The following is a 19,009-nucleotide window of genomic DNA, read 5'->3' on the forward strand; positions in this document are numbered from 1 at the left end:
TTATTATTATTATTATTATTATTATTATTATTATTATTATTATTATTTGAGACAGAGTCTCACACTGTCACTCGAACTGGTGTGCGGTGGTGCAATCTCAGCTCAGTGCAACCTCTGCCTCCCAGGTTCAAACAATTCTCCTGCCTTAGCCTCCTAAGTAGCTAGGATTACAGGCGCCCGCCACCATGCCCAGCTAGTTTTTTGTATTTTCAGTAGAGACGGGGTTTCACCATGTTGGCCAGGCTGGTCTCGAACTCCTGACTTCGTGATCTGCGCACCTCAGCCTCCCAAAGTGCTGAGATTACAGGCGTGAGCCACTGTGCGCAGCCGCATAATATTTTTATAGACAACACAGAAATGTAGTTAAGGATAAAGATACAATCCATAAGTGCATGAACGCTCATACAGAAAAATGCTAGTTAATTGAACAAAATCAAGCTAGACCATCCACCAATACCAACTTGCCAGGCATTAAGATAAGCCATGTTAGAAACAGATCCTCCAGCCGTAGTCAAGCCTTCAGCTGACTGCAGCCCTAGCCAATATCTTGACTGCAACCTCAAGCCAGAACCAGCAAGCTAAGGCACCCTCAAATTCCTGACCCATAAAAACTATGAGAGATGATAAATGTTCAGTAAGCAAGAAAAAGATCAAGCTAGAGACAATTCTGAAGGTACAGCCACAGAGCTTTGGTCCTGTTCTATCTAAAGTTTTCATTAAAGACCTAGAAGGCATATCTTTTTTGACTCTGGAAAGCATAATACCCAAACGAGAAGCTAATAATGGATAAGAACTGGAAAGAACCCAAGGGGCTGAGCAATAACCCAAGGCTAACAAGATAAGCTTAATAAATACAAACACAACCTGCATTCTGGTTTAGAATGAGCCAGAGTTTGAGTTCTAGTGTCAACGAGAGTCTATTCCAGTCCTGACACTTGGAACCCACTTAACCAGTATTGGAGGAGTGCATAGCAGTGCAGACAGATTGAGGAAACAGTGGGGTGAGATGGATACAAGATACATTTGAGACAAACTATTTGGGTGACACATTTACATATAGTGGTTTATGATCAATTGTAAAATAGATTGCCTGCCCCCTAGAAATTAACAGTCATGTACCACATAATGACATTTCAATCCATGATGAACCACATATAAAACTGGTCCTGTAAGATAAAACTGTATTTGTACCTTTTCTATGTTTAGGTACACTAAACTTACCACTGTGTTAAAACTGGCTACGGTATTCGGCACAGTAACATGCTATAGAAGTTTGTAGCCTAGGAACAACAGGCTATACTGTACAGCCTAGATGTGTAGTAAGTAGTTTATACCATCTAGATTTGTGTAAGTATACTCCATGATGTCTGCATAACAATGAAATCACCTAATGATGCATCTCTCAGAACGCTGAACTTATATTCTTTGTTAAGTGACACATGACTGTATAACAAGTCTCCAGTATTCAGAACAAAGGGGTAATTACCAAGTTGTGCCTCATACTACTTAGACAACATCGGGAGACAGAGAAGTTTTAGGATATATTGAGGAACAATGATACATGAATGCATCTAGGAGAAATATAAGGAAAAGCGTAGGGACAGAAGGCAGGGATCAGGAAGTCTCTGTCTAGAAACCATATTATAGAAAGAAACAGTAGGGTTTTAATTGGGGAAGGAGGAGACCTGGAGGGTGGGGATATGATACTGTTCACAAGCACTGTACATCCCAGCCACCTTCCATTCCTAAGAGAACCATAGTCCGTTTGCTAAAAGTTAAACACAGTAAATATTCAACTGTAGGAAACGCCTGACCTTTACAAACTATTCACTGGCATCCCATTTCCTGTTTCTCTTTGGGGAAATAACTGATTGAGGCATACAATATAAGAAAAAAAATCATGTATGTATCTTAACATTAACTGTTTAAAAATCAGTTATGTACCTTCACATTAACTCTTAAAAACTACAGATAATTATCAACTATCAGTAAGAACACTCCTCCCCTTGTCATCCCTATCACTGACAGTAAGGAGATGTGCCAGAGACTTAGAGTTGAGGGAGAAGATGAAAACTAGATGCAGAAAAACCTTGCCCAGTGTTTCTGAGATGTTTGAAAGAGGTCTAGAAGTTCTAAACATATACAGTATGGAAACTGGCACAGTTGTGGTCACAAGTTAGCTATTAACTAATTTAGGACAAGTTTCTTCACCTCTTTGGACTGTCATCCATAAAATGGAAGGGGTGGAACACATTATTTCTAAGGTAGCTTCCATGTCTAACATTTTTTATGCATATTCTCCTCTGAGAAACAACCAATAAGTATTATTATCCCTAATAATATGCTAAAGAAAAAAGGCCTATCTATAAGGCAAAAGTTACTTTAAATCAAAGAAATGTAGTCATGCTGCGTGCATCAATGTAACTGAACAGTATAAGACTTAAGGAAGTTTTCTATTTATGGGAAGTTATGGTGTGCATTTTGTTTCTTACCACAACTTTTGTAGCTTGGGCTGGTTTCCACTGTACAAGCGTGACTCCAGCACACAGCATAAAAACTGAAACCCACTGTAATTTGCTGAGTGTCCGGTTTAACATTAAAACAGTGCATAAAGCAGTACACGGAATCTTTAACTGGTAGGTCACCTAAAAACAAAAGAATGAATTAATAAATTCAGTTAATGTTAGTCTCTGATACAAATATTTCTGATATCATTGATACAATTATCAATAAAAAATATTTAATAATGGCTGGGCACGGTGGCTCACACCTGTAATCCCAGCACTTTTGGAGGCCGAGGTGGGTGGTGGATCACAAGGTCAGGAGATCAAGACCATCCTGGCCAACATAGTAAAACCTCATCTCTACTAAAAACACAAAAAATTAACTGGGTGTGGTGGCACATGTCTATAATCCCAGCTACTCAAGAGGCTGAGGCAGGAGAATTGCTTGAACCTGGGCAGCAGAGATTGCAGTGAGCTGAGATCACGTCACTGCACTCCAGCCTGGGCAACAGAGCGAGACTCCATCTCAAAAAAAAAAAAAAAAAAAACTTGATAATATGATAGTTAATAAAAACTCTTTTTACCATCAAAGATTCTGTGCTTTTCATTTTCATTAACTCCACTTACCTGGTACACTGCTGCATCCAGATTGCTAAGAGCTAGGAAAGCCATGTTGTTCTGAACAGCATACACTAATGATGGCACACTTAACTTCAACAGTTCCTTGGGGCTCCCCAAGACATTTTCTCTTAAAGATGCTTTGAATCTACCCAGACTACCAGTTTCTCTTTGAAAACAAAAGGGGGAGATGAGAGGATGGTGAGGAAGAAAATTAAAGAGCATTCTTTTAATAAGACTTCTTCAAACACAGGACAGGCATACTATGTTTGCTGTAATTTAGTAAACTAATAATTTCTAACTAGTTTTAGATTAAAAGAAACATACCAATAATGTATCCTCTTTAAAAAATTATAGTGCTGTTTGGGAAAATATGACAACAACTAGGTTTACCACTATCCATCTCTGGTCAAAGCTCTGAGAGATTTTAGTATATTAAATAATGAGATTAGGAAAACAAAATTGCTGATATTACCTATAAAAATATTGCGATATTACCCCTGCTACTTTAACTGTATTTCATCAAGTTCACTCTGATTTCTTCTTAACTGATCAGTTTGCATATCCATTTTTATTTTTACTTATTTATTTTTGAGACAGAGTCTCACTCTGTCGCCCAGGCTGGAGTGCAGTGGCGCTATCTCAGCTCACTGCAACCCCCGCCTCTCGGGTTCAAGTGATTCTCCTGCCTCAGCCTCCTGAGTACCTGGGATCACAGGCATCCACCACCATGCCAAGCTAAATTTTTTGTATTTTTAGTAGGGACAGGGTTTCAAACTCCAAACCTCAAGTGATCTGCCCACTTCGGCCTCCCAAAGTGCTGGGATTACAGGCGTGAGCCACTGCACCTAGCCTATTTTTAAAGTTTTTTTTTTTTTTTAATTACAATAGATTTAATTGCAAATAAAGACGCTTTGGTAGTTCGTTAAGTGGGTCAGGAATAGAGTGAGTCAGGTCAGTATTATTTATAAATTAATTTAGTACTTATGAAATATAGTACATAATCCTTACGTAAGAATATTCTCATCATACTTAATGTCTGTATAATTCTGTAGCAGATCTGAAAAATTTACTAACTCCAACAAAAGGAAACTATATCTCTAATGTACATAAAGTTTACTATTTGACTGCATATTGATTATGCATGCTCTTAACTATTATTTTTGCTATTACTATTTCAGGAGGATGTGGCTAATCTGGCCTATATTTCCTGTATTATAAATCAGCTCATTGATTTCCTGAAAATAAAAATAAAACAATGTTTTATAATAAGCACCAATACCCCAAAAAAGTGCTTTATAATAATGGTCCTAACTGCAGCTCACAATATCCTTAAGAAAACCATAATACTTTGCTGGTGAAAGAGCTCTATTCCAACTCAAAGTTTGATAATCACAAGGAGATTCTGTATTTTTAGTTAGAATATTAGAATCAACAGTTGTGAGTTGAATTTTTTCATTTTTAAATGCTGCAAATATAATTACCTAAGTTCTGAGAGAAAGCAAAAGTTCATTATATTAAATTGACTAACCTGTGCCTATTTATTTGCTGTAGAACATTTAACTCCAAGAAAATGCTTAATTAATAAGACAGGAACTTTGACCTAAGCCACAGAAACAAAAGACATCCTTCTTAGTTACAGATCTTTTTGTGTTACCAAATCCAACACCCACACCACAGTGTTAAATCTATATGCTGAAAAGCAACGCACACAGCCTGGTGGTGGACTACAAACTCTATTCGAAAAGCAAAAGAATACCAAAAATACCACAGATTGTCCACCAAAAAATCTATGTAGGAGAGTTTTCCAGGAGTCTGAAGATTGGCTCTTTAATGTTTGGCTTTTTTTTAAACTGCTTAATGCAATTCTAAGATGCCCCATATACTTTCCTTACATCTTTGTTGTTTTGCTTTGTTTTTTTTTTTTGAGACACAGTCTGTCTCTGTCACCCAGCCTGGAGTGCAATGGTGTGATCTCGGCTCACTGCAGCCTCCATCTCCCAAGTTCATGGATTCTCCTGCCTCAGCCTCCCGAGTAGCTGGGACTACATGCACAGGCAACTATGTCTGGCTAATTTTTGTATTTTTGGTAGAGACAGGGTTTCGCCATGTTGGCCAGGCTGGTCTCAAACTCCTGACCTTAAGTGATCCTCCCACCTCAGCCTCCCAAAGTGCTAGAATTACAGTCATGAGCCACCGCACCTGGCCAACATCTTAAATAGAGTATAAAGAATAATTGTCAACATGTTTTCTCCTCAATTATAAAATTGATGAAAAATTAGAGATTAAAATGTAAAATAATCACCTTAATAAGGTGATGTATCAGAGAAGGTAACTAAACATCATAATTATCTCTAGTATCATGATAGCATAGATACAAATTTTACAGACCGTGTGAAGTGCAAGTTTTAGTGCCCTTCTAAAATGCTGACTCATACGCTGATGATGTGTCTTCAAGGTGATACCCAAAAGGAACTGCTGAGAGGTGGCTGCTTGTGCCCACACTTCACACTCCACCTCCTCCCATACTCATTTATCTCCTGATATAAGATTCTTCCCGCTAAACATTCAAAAGCTACAATATAATGGCTATTTATCCTTTCCCTAATCCCCAGCTATGGGCAATGCCACTTTACCTCCACCTGTTAAAGATATTATAGCCTTGGTGGGTGTGGTGGCTCACACTTGTATCCCAGTTATTCAGGAGGCTGAGGCAAGAGGATCACTTGAGGCCAGGAGTTGGAGACCAGTCCAAGTAACAGAGGAAAACCCCTTCTCATAAATAAATTAATTAATTAATTAATTACTTAAATAAATAAATTGCCAGGAGTGGTGGCCTATCATCCCAGCTACACTTGAGACTGAGGTGGGAGCATCACTTGAGCCCAGGAGTTTGAAGCTACAGTGAACTATGATGCCACCACTGCATTCCAGCCTGGGTGAAAGAGTAAGATACCATCTCTTTAAAAAAAAAGAAGACATTAGAAGCCTTCACTGGTAACAAATAGTGTTTTAGCTCTCCAAAGAACAGGGTTGGTCTCTTTGTCCTGTCAGAATATGGGCTACTTAAGGATCCAACTGCTACTCCAAATAATTACCATACCTGCACCAATAAAGGCTGCTGTGGTCCTTTTCTCCCCCTCACTTTTCTTTCTTTTCTCTTCTCCCTTTTCGGCTTTCACATAAAAAGAAGGGCTTAGGAAACAAATTAGTAGCCAATCTCAGTACTCCTTTCCTTCAGTGGAGCAAAAAGTAAAGTACAGTGTGTCAGGATTAACCTTCACATCTATCTCTTTTGGCCATATCCTTTTTGTTGGATGCTTAGGAGCTATTTTTTCACTGCCAGGATGGCCAAGGTATATTTTTCTGGTTCCTTCTCTAATGTAGACATTAAAGAAACCAAGGTATACCAGAATGTTAAGTGCTGGAAAGTACAATTATCACTGTAGTACCAAAAGATTATAGCAATGTTACATAAGATATTTTGAAATAAGTTACAAAAAAAAGCAGAGGATGCTAAACGAACGAGTAAAAGAATAACAGAAAAGTATCAGAAAGTAGACAGAGGAGATTTAGGAGGTATTGGAAAGAATATGTGGGAATCTTACCACACAGAAAGTTTTAAAGAAGAGGGTAAATAATTTCAGTATTAATCAGGTTAAATCCTGCTTAAGTTAATGTATTAATTAAGAATACAGCTCTTAATCTTATATTTAGCTTTACTCACTGAAGTTATATAAAAGTAACAAGAGCAATGTATCTGCTAGGAAACACTAGTAATCATCTGTCTTTTTGTTTTACTATGAGACAGAAACAAATGATCACTCATAAATATACTGTAATATACTGTAAAAAGGTTACTTTTTCTTCTATTCTCCTGAACTTACATTTTCTGTTTTGGGGATTTTTTGTTTTTTGTTTTTTTGAGATGGAGTCTCGCTGTGTCACCCAGGCTAGAGTGCAGTAGTGTGATCTTGGCTCACTGTAACCTCCACCTCCTGGGTTCAAGCAATTCTCGGGCCTCAGCCTCCCGAGTAACTGGGAATACAGGTGCACACCACCATGCCTGGCTAATTTTTTGTATTTTTAGTAGACATGGGGTTTTTTCATCATGTTGGCCAGGCTGGTCTTGAGCTCCTGACCAAGTGATCCACCCACCTCGGCCTCCCAAAGTGCTGGATTATAGGCGTGAGCCACTGCGCCTGGCCCTGAACTTATTTTCTTAGAAATCAAATCACAAGCACCTTAATGAGCACCTCTGTTAAAAACAAATTTATTAATTATATAAATGACATTGCTAGCTAGGAGAAAGAGCATATATAATCAAAAGCATATATTAAATTTCTTTTTACATATAGTCTTCCTTGTTAAGTTTTCTATTTGAACAATTATTTTTATTTTTATCATTATAATAGACTCTGTGCAACCTTTGGTTACCTGAAGAAATTCTGAAGCTCCATGTTGACTGCAGAGATTCTGCTGCTGCCTCTCCCCCTAAATTTCCTATCAACCGGCTGAAACCAATTATTTCTGACCTATGTTTGGTCAAAAATAGGCCCCATTCTTCCAGCTACTGATCTAACAAGAGGCATAAAATCCTTGGCTAGGTTACCGACGCACTGTGCAAAATGGAACACAGCAGAAGTTACTCATGAGCTTAAGAAAGTTAAATTTTGTTTATAAATTTCTTATCTACAAAGTTAAGTGTAATTAACTCATTTAAAAGACTGAGGGGCTACGTTAAAAAACCAACAATGAAGTCAAATTGAGGACAAAAATACACTTCATATGAGGGACATGATTTTTATTTCCTCCCCAACACCCTGAACCCATTATAGCATGGGTCCAAAAGGGTACTGAAATGTAAACCAGAAGGAGAAATAAACAGAGTTGGATAATCTATAATATACGTATTTGACAGATACATTAATTTCTCTATAGACAATACTATGAAACAGTAAAAGAATTTTCTCTGGTCTTAATATGGATATGTAGTTCAAAGTTAAGATATACTTGGTTTGTTACTAAACACACCCGAAGTATATTTACATTAACATTTACACATCCTGCTAGGGATAGTCTTTATAAACTATGGTGAACAGCAAACAATAAAAAGCTGTTTGACCTGGCGCAGTGGCTCACACTTATAACCCCAGCACGCTGGGAGGCCATGGCAGGCGGATTGCTTGAGTCCAGGAATTTAAGCCCAGCCTGGACAACATGGCGAAACGCCATCTCTACAAAATTAGCTGGCTGTGGTGGTGCGCACCTATAGTCCCAGCTACTGGAGAGGCTGAGGCAGAAGGATTGCTTGAGCCCAGGAAGCAATGGTTGCAGTAAGTCAAGATCATGCTACTGCACTCCAGCTTGGGTGACAGAGTGATACCCTGTCTCAAAAAAAAAAAAAGTTGACTTTGTTCCTTTGTTCTAAGGCAATATGAAAGTGTTTTCACTTCCTTTAAACTAACAATGACAGATTTAAATCTAAACTGTTGACAGCTGTGATAGGGTTTAGTAAAGCATTATAACTAACATTTTCCCGTGAATTGCAGCAGTAATTAATGTTATGAAAAAGTATCTTTAAATGTTGTATTATCTTTCAACCAAATTATAGCTTAGAAATTGATAAGTTAAAATTCAAATACTTGGCCGGGCACAGCGGCTCACGCTTGTAATCCCAGCACTTTGGGAGGTCAAGGCAGGCAGATCACGAGGTCAGGAGATCCAGACCATTCTGGCTAACACAATGAAACTCAGTCTCTACTAAAAAATACAAAAAAATCAGCCAAGAGTGGTGGCAGGCACCTGTAGTCCCAGCTCCTCAGGAGGCTGAGGCAGGAGAATGGCGTGAACCTGGGAGGCGGAGCTTGCAGTGAGCTGAGATCATGCCATTGCACTCCAGCCTGGGTGACAGAGCGAGACTCCGTCTCAAAAAAAAAAAAATTCAAATATTTTAAAAAATCACCTTATTTACATATGCAGCTTTCACAATATCCAACTGCTAATCTGCCCCTCCCTCAAAACAGAATTTACTAATTCCTCTTTTAATTTATAAGTTACCTGATATAATCATTCATATGCACAACAGTATATTTACAAAGATAATTACTACATCTTTGTGTTGGAGTAGAAGACTGGAAACAACCCAAATGCCCATCAATACAGACTGGTATATATGGTACCTATATATAATGGAATATCATGCAGCTTTTAAAAAGAATGAGATAGATTTCTATATACTGACATGAAACCACCTCTAAGGTAAAATATTTGTGTTAAAAAAAAAAGGAAAGTGGGGTACAGTGTACATCACACACAGTGCCCAGCAATATCTTGCACGTAACATTTACTACTTTGACCATGTCAACCTTATCTATCAAAGTAGCCATCCATTAATTCCTTCCCACACTCCCTTTTTTTCTTCCAGTTCTAACTTTTTATTGAAATAAGTATAATTTCACACGCCAAAACTTCCAGGGTGTTTTAAGTATAATCAACAAGGATGGGGGAGGGGGTGGGAATCTCAAGTTAAATACAAATAGAAACCAAAAATCACTGTCAACAAAATTACACTTGCAGAAAAAGAATGTTTTATTGTATGTGTAATGTGCTATTGGCTTAATGTGTTACCCCTTAAAATTCATATGTTGAAGCCCTAATCGCCAAATGTGATTATTATTTGGAGGAGGGTCTTAGGTTTAGTGAGGTGATGAGGGTAGAGTCCTCATGATGGAATTAGTGCCTTATAAGAAGAGGAAGAGGCCAGAGTCATCTCCCTCTCCAACACATGAAGATACAGCAAAAAGGCAGCTCTTGGCAAACTAGGAAGAGGGCCCTCACCAGATACCTAATCTGCCATGAGCATCTTGATCTTGGACTTTCCAGCCTCCAGAACTGTAAGAAATAAGTGTTGCTTAAGCCAACTGGTCTATGGTATTTTATTAGAGCCGCCTGAATGAAGACACATGGCAAAGTGTTAACATTTGGAAATAAAACGTTAAGAGAAAAAATTATTGTAAACTACTGAAATGTCTAACAATGCCACTGTGCTTATCTTTGACTTAATAAAAAATAATTACTTCATTGTTCTGAAAGACTCATAATTTGAAAATTAGAGTTCAAAAAACTTGTCTTCTAATCCTGTCACTGTCAATTACTTTCTAGATTCCTCTGGCAAATTAAAATTTCCCTCAGCCTAAGATTTCTCATCAAAGAAGAGGAAATAATAGTTTCAGCCAAAATGAAAATAAAGGTTGGAGTAGTCCAAATCTGAAAATTCAAAATCTGAAATGTTCCAAAACCTAAAACTTTTTGAGTGCCAACATGACATTCAAAGGAAATGCTCATTAGAGCCCTTTGGATTTCAAGTTTTCAGATTTGGGATGCTAGTATCAAATTAATATTCATGCAAATATTCCAGAATCCTAAATATTCTGAAATCTGAAACACTTCTGGTCCCAAGCATTTTGGGTAAGGGTTAGTCAACATCTACAAGAATGAAATGAAAATAAGCTGCATTTACCAGCTTGTTTCCCTCACTTGTTTCTAAGGCTGGACATCAAAGAGTGTTTCCTTAACACTTTCACCCTCTGGCAGCCTGCCACTCTCAATAGCCACAATTCTGAATAACTGAAGGCAGCAAATATAATCTTAAAGGAGGATGTGTGGCATTTTACATAACACATTGTGACAATGATTACTGGTAGGGATTCTACAGAGTATAGTTACCTGCTTTCTAAAGAAGACATCTACTCATGAGGTTTTCAAAAATATTTTTCACAAGTCCCAATTATTCTTTGGCTTTTCTAGGGCATTTTAAATTTATAGCAATAATACACTTTCAGTGATTTCCTCATATTTATTGCCTAGTTTTCTTGCAAACTGCAGAAACATATGCACCTCTGCCTTCTGTTCTTTTACCCCAACATGAAAGAAATTATCTTTTTCCTTTTTTTCAAATAAAAATTACATTGGGAGGCCAAGGCGGGTGGTCAGGAGTTCGAGACCAGCCTGGCCAACATGGTGAAACCCCATCTCTTCTAAAAATACAAAAATTAGCTGGGCATGGTGGTGTGCACCTGTAGTCCCAGCTACTTAGGAGGCTGAGGCAGGAGTATCACTTGCACCCGGGAGACAGAGGTTGCAGTGAGCCGAAATCATGCCACTGCACTCCAGCCTGGGCAACAGAGCAAGACTCCATCTCAAAAAAAAAAAAAAAAATGACAATATATATCAGGCACTCTTCACTGAAGCAAGTCTGTATTTCTTCTAAGAAGTTAAATAACCTAACATTTTCAAGTAAATTGCATATATATATATATATATATATATTTTTTTTTTTTTTTTTTTTTGAGACAAGGTCTCACTTTGTCCCCCAAGCTAGAGTACAGTGGCACAATCTTGGCTCACTGCAGCCTCCACCTCCCAGGTTCAAGCGATCCTCCTGCCTCAGGCCCTGAAGTAGCTTGAGACTAAAGGTGCACACCACCACACCCGGCTAATTTTTGCATTTTCTGCAGAGATGAGGTTTTGCCATGTTGCCCAGGCTGGTCTCAAGCATTCCACCCTCCTCTGCCTCCCAAAGTGCTGGGATTATAGGTGTGAGCCACTATACCCAGTGTGCATTTATAATGTTTAATGGAGTTCTCTTTTAAATATTTTAAATACTGTCTTTGTCTGCTTTGTGTTGCTGTAAAAGAATACCTGAGACTGGGTATTAAAAAAAAAAAAATTTTTTTTTGGCCAGGCGCAGTGGCTCACCAGCACTTCGGGAAGCCAAGGCGCACAGATCACAAGGTCAGGAGTTCAAGACCAGTCTGACCAATATGGTGAAACCCTGTCTCTACTAGAAATACAAAAATTAGCCAGGCGTGGTGGCATGTGCCTGTAGTCCCAGCTACTTGGGAGACTGAGGCAGGAGAATCGCTTGAACCCTGGAGGCGGAGGTTGCAGTAAGCCGAGATTGCACCACTGCACTCCAGCCTGGGTGACAGAGCGAGACTCTATCTAAATATATATATATACACACACACACACATATATATATATTTGGCTCACAGTTCAGCAGGCTGAGAAGTTCAGGGGCGTAGCCCTGGCTTCTTCGAGGGCTTTCCTGCTGCATCACATGGCAGAGAAGGTCTAAGGGGAGGCGGACACGTGTGAAGAGAGCAAAACGTGAGGAGCATCCTGGCTTTATAACCCACTCTCGAGAAATAATCAATTCCTGCAAGAACTAATGTCTCTTGAGAGCCACAGCTCACTACCAGGAAAACAGCACCAAACCATTCATGAGGAATCTGCCCCCACAACCTAAGCACCTTCCACTAGACCCTGCCTCCCATCACCACACTGGGGATAGAATTTCAATATAAGCTTTGGTGGAGATAAACCACATCCAAACCACAGCATATAACCAGGACAAGGAAAATACTTGGAATTAGAATTAAGTGATTGTATTCCAGTGTTTTAGCAAACCCTTCAGCCTACAAAACTGTTACCACACTAATGTGAATGTTAGGATATCCATGCCTCATGGCATGCAGCCCATCTACAGGTACCCTAAGGAAGGCATTAAAAGCAAGAGAAAGAACCAAAGACAATGGAGTCTCAGCCATTTGACCTAGATTGCCATCGTGGGTTCTGTCCAAATAGGACTACCTGGTTATAGAACCTCTCTACCACCTCAAATTCTGAAAAATAAAATGGCATTTCATTTAAAACATGGATCTGGAATCTTGCTGATCCATTTGGTCACACAAAATTTTTAGTCAGAGATTTCATGAATTAGTCCCTTTGCAGGCTCAAAGTTCTTACATATGAAATAAGTTTGACTAGACTAGATCTCCAAAACCTCACCAAGAACAATGCATGGAGCTACAATTGCCTCTGCTTAAATTCTTGGGACCTGAAGATTCTAATTTGCACACTTGATTAAAGTTATACTTACCCTGGCCTGCTTAATTTAACTCTTACAAAGTTCTAGGGCAATGCTTCAGTACCAGACTGATTCATTTGTTTTTTGAATATGGAATGCTTTATGAATCTGCATGTCATCCTTGTACAGGGGCCATGCTAATCTTCTCTGTATTGTCCACATTTTTAGTATTATGTGCTGCCAAAGCGAGCACTCCTTTGTTGTTTCTTAAACAAGCTGCCTTCCATTTCCATCATGTGTTCCTCTTTATATTAGTCCTGGAGTTTCTAGTTATCCTGTCCAGAAAACAGCAGTCTTTAAGGTATATGGACTCAAATGACATTACAAATAAGATTGTTTTTACAAGATCACTGTTTTTTAACAATGTCTTCCAATCCCATGAGATTAAATGTTTTTATGTGATAAGAACTCCCAAATTTACATCTCTAGCCCCGACCTCTTCTGAGTTCCAGACCCATTTAATCCAACTGCCCATTCTCCATGCCCATCTGGATATCTCGAGACACTAAAAACTTTACATTATTCCTACCCAAAGTCAAACTGTTGATATCTTCTTCCCCCAGATCTGTTTTTCCTGTCTCAGAAAAAAAAAAAAAAAAAAAAACTACCCAATTGTTTATACTAGGAAACAGATATGCTTCCTGATACCTCCCTTTCCTTCACCTACTATAGTTGATCATTATTATTCATGGACTGTATGTGTGACTTCTCTTATTAAAATGTATCTGAAACCCCCAAATCAATGCTTGTAACACTTTCAGTCATTGGCAGACACCCACAGAGTGGCAAAAAATTTGATTCAATTCACCAAGCATGCACATTCCTGGCTGACACCGAACAAGTTAACATTCTGCCTTGTTTCAGCTTTCAGATAATAAACAAGTGCAATCTATTTAGTGCTACATTTTTTGCATTTTTGTGCTTTGTGTTGGTGATTTTGTTTAAATGGCTCCCAAGCATTGTAGGGCTGACACGCTGTCTGATGTTCCTAAGCATAGGAAGGATATGCTATATGTTATGGAGAAAATACATGTGATAGATAAGCTTTGTTCAGGCATGTTATAGTGCTGCTGGCCATGAGTTCAATGTTAATTAATCACTAATATACATTAAATAAAGTGTCTTTAGACTGAAGCACACATAAAACAAGGTTATTGTATTGAATTAATTGACAAAAATGTGATCAGTTGCTCACAGGAAGCTACCCTATATATCCCCTAGGAGCAGGGGTTTAGTATTCAGTAGTTTAGTGTTGGTGGTGACTTTATAGAACATAACTACTGTGATTAACCAGAACTTACTATGTATCCAAACCCATCACAAAGTCCTAGAGATTCTACTGCCAGAGCATAACTCAAATCCATTAACTTCTCTTCGTGACCTGTGCTGTCATCCTAGGTGATTATCTCTTGCCTCTATTAAGTTTCCCTACTTCCAAATCATTCTCAAAGAGGTCAAAGTGACTCTAAACATGGGTTCTATGTTAGTTTGTGATTTAAACCATTTAATGACTTTCTTTTCTTTTTCTTCTTTTTCTTTTGAGACGGAGTCTTGGTCTGTCACCCAGGCTGGAGTGCAGTGGTGCGATCTCAGCTCACTGCAACCTCCACCTCCTAAGTTCAAGCAATTCTCCTGCCTCAGCCTCCAGAATAGCTGGAATTACAGGCATGCGCCACCACGCCCAGCTAATTTTTGTATTTTTAGTAGAGATGGGGTTTCACCATGCTGGCCAGGCTGGTCTCCAACTCATGACCTCAAGTGATCCACCTGCCTCAGCCTCCCAAAGTGCTGGGATTCTCAGCCTCCCAAAGTGCTGGGATTATGAGCCACTGCTCCTAGCTCCATTCAGTGATTTTTCTAATACACTTCAGATTAAATCTAAAATCCTTAACAGGCCCATAATACTACTGTGATACCCTGATGACCTCTCCTGCTTCATCTCAGCACCAAAGTCAAGGACTTTTCTGCCTCAGGGATTTCAAACACACAGTTCTCTGCCACCTCTCTGCTCTTTTCTTGCCTAAAGTCTACTCAATTGACAGGTCTAGGTTTAAATGTAACTTCCTCAAAGAGGAAACCCTCTAATCCAAATGCAGGCCCTCTATTATGTGTGTTTGTAGCACCCTCTACTTTTCCCCCATAACATCACCTATTTATTATTTAATATTTGGTTCTTCAATAGACTATAAGTCCATGAGTGCAGAACTACACCTTTTTAATTTGCAGTGTTCTAGTGAAAACACTAGAACAGTGTTGAGTATATAATTGACATCTGATAGGTATTTTCTAAATAAATAAATGAATGCATGAAACTATCCCATTATATCTTATTAACAATACCTTGAAACGACTTAGAATGACTATTTGCTTCCAATGTTTGGAAGGAATGAAACACGGATTTGAATATGGCAGTGATATGTTATTATATAAGTGAACCATAATTATAACCAAAACACGGTTTCAGGTACTACTTTGCTAAGTTTCTGCCCCCGCCTCTCACTCCCATATAATATATGTACTTACTTTATATAATATATGTACTTACTTTATATAATATATGTACTTACTTTAACAATTAGCCAAGACTATTCACTAAGCAAAGAACATTACTGAGCAAACAGCATCAGAGACCATACTAAATAAACAAACTCAAATGGACTGCTCTATAATGAGGTTAAGCTTTGCACAGTTCCAATAAAATTGAAGTTCTAGTATATATTTGTATCAACCCTATAAAGTTATTATACTTTATCACAGTGTAAAGAATGGGCAAAAAGGAAGAAGCTTTTACTTCATTTAATCATAGTTTTAAATGAAGTTTAATGGGTTTTTTTCCATTTAAATAGTAATTTATTTTCCTTTCCCTGTATTCATTCTCCAGAAAACTCAAATCAACATTGAGCAAACGTTACTAATTTTTACATTAACTGTGCAGTATTTTTCTGGAAATATGGGGGAAATACATTATTTTAATCATCAAGATCTAAGTTCTTCTAATTTTTTTTTTCTTGTTCTGAGACAGAGTTTTGCTCTGTTGCCCAGGCTAGAGTACAGTGGTACAATCATGGCTCACCGCAGGTCCTTGCAAGCTCAAGCAATCCTCTCACATCAGCCGCCCAGGTAGCTGTGACTACAGCCACACACCACTACACCCAACTAATTTTTTTATATTTTTGTAGAGATGGAGTCTCACCATGTTGACAGGCTGGTCTCTAACTCCTGGGCTCAAGAAATCCTCCCACCTTGGCCTCCAAACTGCTGGGATTACAGGTGTGAGCCACCACACCTGGCCAAGATCTAAGTTCTTAATTTTTCTCCTCTGAAGAGAAAGTTCAAGTTCTAAACCTTTAGTTATTTCTAATATAATTCTTCCACAGCCTCCCATAATATCCTGAAATTGTCATCCTTTCTGTGAGATGATAAAGTCTTCTCTAACTTGAAAGCAAAGAAAAAAGTCTAATTTCATTTTTTTAGCTCTACACAATTATTTTAACATATGGGAAAGAATTTTCAAGCAAATATAAATTCAAACATGAATCAACTTTGGTTTCCTGTGCATATAACAAATCATAACATTTTTGTGTAACAATTATTTTCTGGTATTTAGAAGCCTCTCCATTACAGCACTTACATCCAACCTGTGTTTTAACAGACTATATAACATCCTGTTTGCCTTTCATCTACTTACTCTTTTTGAATTACTGATTTTAATGTGTGTACAAAGAAATGACAACACTGAGAGTACCCGGAAAATATTTTACTTTTTTGCAAACACTAAATCTAAAAGACCATTATAAAGCTCTAGCCCCTTTCATTTGCGGCTCCTCTTAACTGTTCATATCACTCTTAATGGCCCATAGTCTGGCCATGTATTTTATTCATCTGTTAGATATGAGTTCTAAATTTCTCTTCAAAGAATCAATATGTCAGTATGTTCAATTCTTTGCCTTCTACTTTTAAACTTAACTTCTTCATAAAGCAACCTTTTCCAATTACCCTCTCCACACTGACTCATTCCCATTACCTGTTCCACCCTGACTCATTCCGATTACCTGCTCCACCCTGACTTATTCGGATTACCCTTATTCCAATTACCTGCTCCAACCTGACTTATTCTGATTACCTGCTCATTCTCCACCCTGACTCATTCTGATTTCCTGCTCTGCCATAATCATTTTTCCTGCCAAACCACTTACCCCGTCACTCTCTTTAAATTAGCCAATTGGAATTAGTTTAGCCTGTGCAGTCTAACCCTAGCCAATAGGGGAATGACACAGCAGCAGGGGCCACGTGTGTCAGGAATAAGACCCCCTTTTCCTCCCTTGTCCAGGTGTGTGCTCACCATTGCTCCATCTGTGAGGATGCACCCTTCTATAGAAGCAAACTGCCTTGCTGAGAAGAAAAAAAGAAAATTTTATATTCAAGTGCTATTTCTTTTGTGGCACCAAAACTGTATAACAATTTGGGGGCTCATCTGGGATTACATTCCCCTCCAGGGGCGGTCTCTGGTTCTCTCTCGTGAGAACCAGAGACCTTGTGGCAGCCTCAGGGGTGAGAAATCAGGACCCACCCAGTGTGAGGAATAACCCGAGCTCTCAGCAATGCAGAAACTGGTCCTCAAATCAAGCGGACATGGAGTGCATGGTAGCTCTTTTTCAAGATTCCACTGCCTGGAATAACAAATTGTGCTCTCTTTTTCTCTGCTATTTCCTTAAGTCCAATACCCTGCAGGTCAGCCCCCAAGGGCTATCCAGCCTCCATCTTCCAAAACCAATTTTACCTCATGTCTCTAACGACAAGGGGAAAAATTTGGCATTTCTTGGAGACTTAACAGGATGCAGTGAAGTCTGGCACTTCCAAGAGCTGACCCATCAATCTGCTCTTATTCATCCCTGAGCGGATATATGGTGGTATTATGGAGGACCTTAACTGGACACTCTGCCAAATAATTAGAGCAGTACTTATGCTCTAGTTCAACTGGCTATCCCTTTTATTCTGGCATTTCATCAACCAGAGGAAGAAAATATGACATTGTAAAGCGACAGAAGCTCCTTATGGGTCTTTCAACTCTCATGTCTATTTAGACGCAATTGGAGTCCATACCAGATCAATTTAAAGCCCGAAATCAAACAGCTGCAGGATTTGAGTCAATATTTTGGTGGGTGACAATTAATAAAAACAGATTGAATAAACTACATCTATTACAACCAACAGTGATTTATTAACTACACTAGAGATGCTGTTAAAGGACAGCTGAGCAATTAGGGGCTTGGGAAAATAGGATAGCCTTAGACATGATATTAGCAGAAAGAGGAGGAGTTTGCATCATGATTAAAACTCAATGTTGTACCTTTATCCCAAACACCACCACCCTTAATGGATGTATAACAAAGGCATTGCAAGGTCTGACTGCTCTGTCCAGTGAGTCAGCCAGCAACTCAGGGGTAAATGACCCCTTTACAGGATGGCTAAAAAAGTGGTTCGGTAAATGGAAAGGAATAACAACCTCAATTCTTACTTCCCTCGCAGCCGTAACGGGTGTACTTATTCTTGTCAGGTGCTGTGTCATACCATGCATCTGTGGGTTGGTGCAGAGGCTCACAGAAATGGCACTTACTAAAACCTCCCTTAACTGTCCTCCACCTTATCGAGAGAAGCTTCTTCTTTTGGAAAATCAAGCAGAACTAAGCCAAGACATGTTAAAGAAGTTTGAAGAGAAAGAGCTGTAAAGAAAATGCAAGAGGAGGGGATTGTTAAGATATGAGTTCTAAATTTCTCTTCAAAGAATCAATATGTTAGTATGTTCGATTCTTTGCCTTCTACTTTTAAAATAACTTTCTGGTAAAGCAACCTTTTCCGATTGCCTTCTCCACCCTGACTCATTCTGATTACCTGCTCCACCCTGACTCATTCCGATTACCTGCTCCACCCTGGCTCATTCCGATTACCTGCT

At 38.8% G+C, this 19,009-nt stretch overlaps 1 protein-coding gene and 1 non-coding gene across 3 annotated transcripts in view; both read right to left on the reverse strand.

Moving 5' to 3' along the window:
* SLC35A1 (solute carrier family 35 member A1) overlaps positions 1 to 19,009 on the reverse strand; it is a 33,901-nt gene that overhangs the window by 8,573 nt on the left and 6,319 nt on the right. For both annotated transcript variants that reach the window (XM_023205255.1, XM_023205253.1), the window contains 2 exons: positions 3,132 to 3,291; positions 2,493 to 2,645 (listed from right to left, as the gene is read on the reverse strand). In XM_023205255.1, coding sequence (XP_023061023.1) covers positions 2,493 to 2,645; positions 3,132 to 3,291 — 313 coding nt within the window. The remainder of the gene's footprint in view (positions 1 to 2,492; positions 2,646 to 3,131; positions 3,292 to 19,009) is intronic.
* LOC111538108 lies at positions 13,141 to 13,249 on the reverse strand. Its single transcript, XR_002730213.1, has one exon. It is a non-coding gene; the product is annotated as a U6 spliceosomal RNA (small nuclear RNA).

This window comes from Piliocolobus tephrosceles, chromosome 5 (genome assembly GCF_002776525.5).
Source record: "Piliocolobus tephrosceles isolate RC106 chromosome 5, ASM277652v3, whole genome shotgun sequence".
In the NCBI taxonomy this organism is placed as follows: Eukaryota; Metazoa; Chordata; class Mammalia; order Primates; family Cercopithecidae; genus Piliocolobus; species Piliocolobus tephrosceles.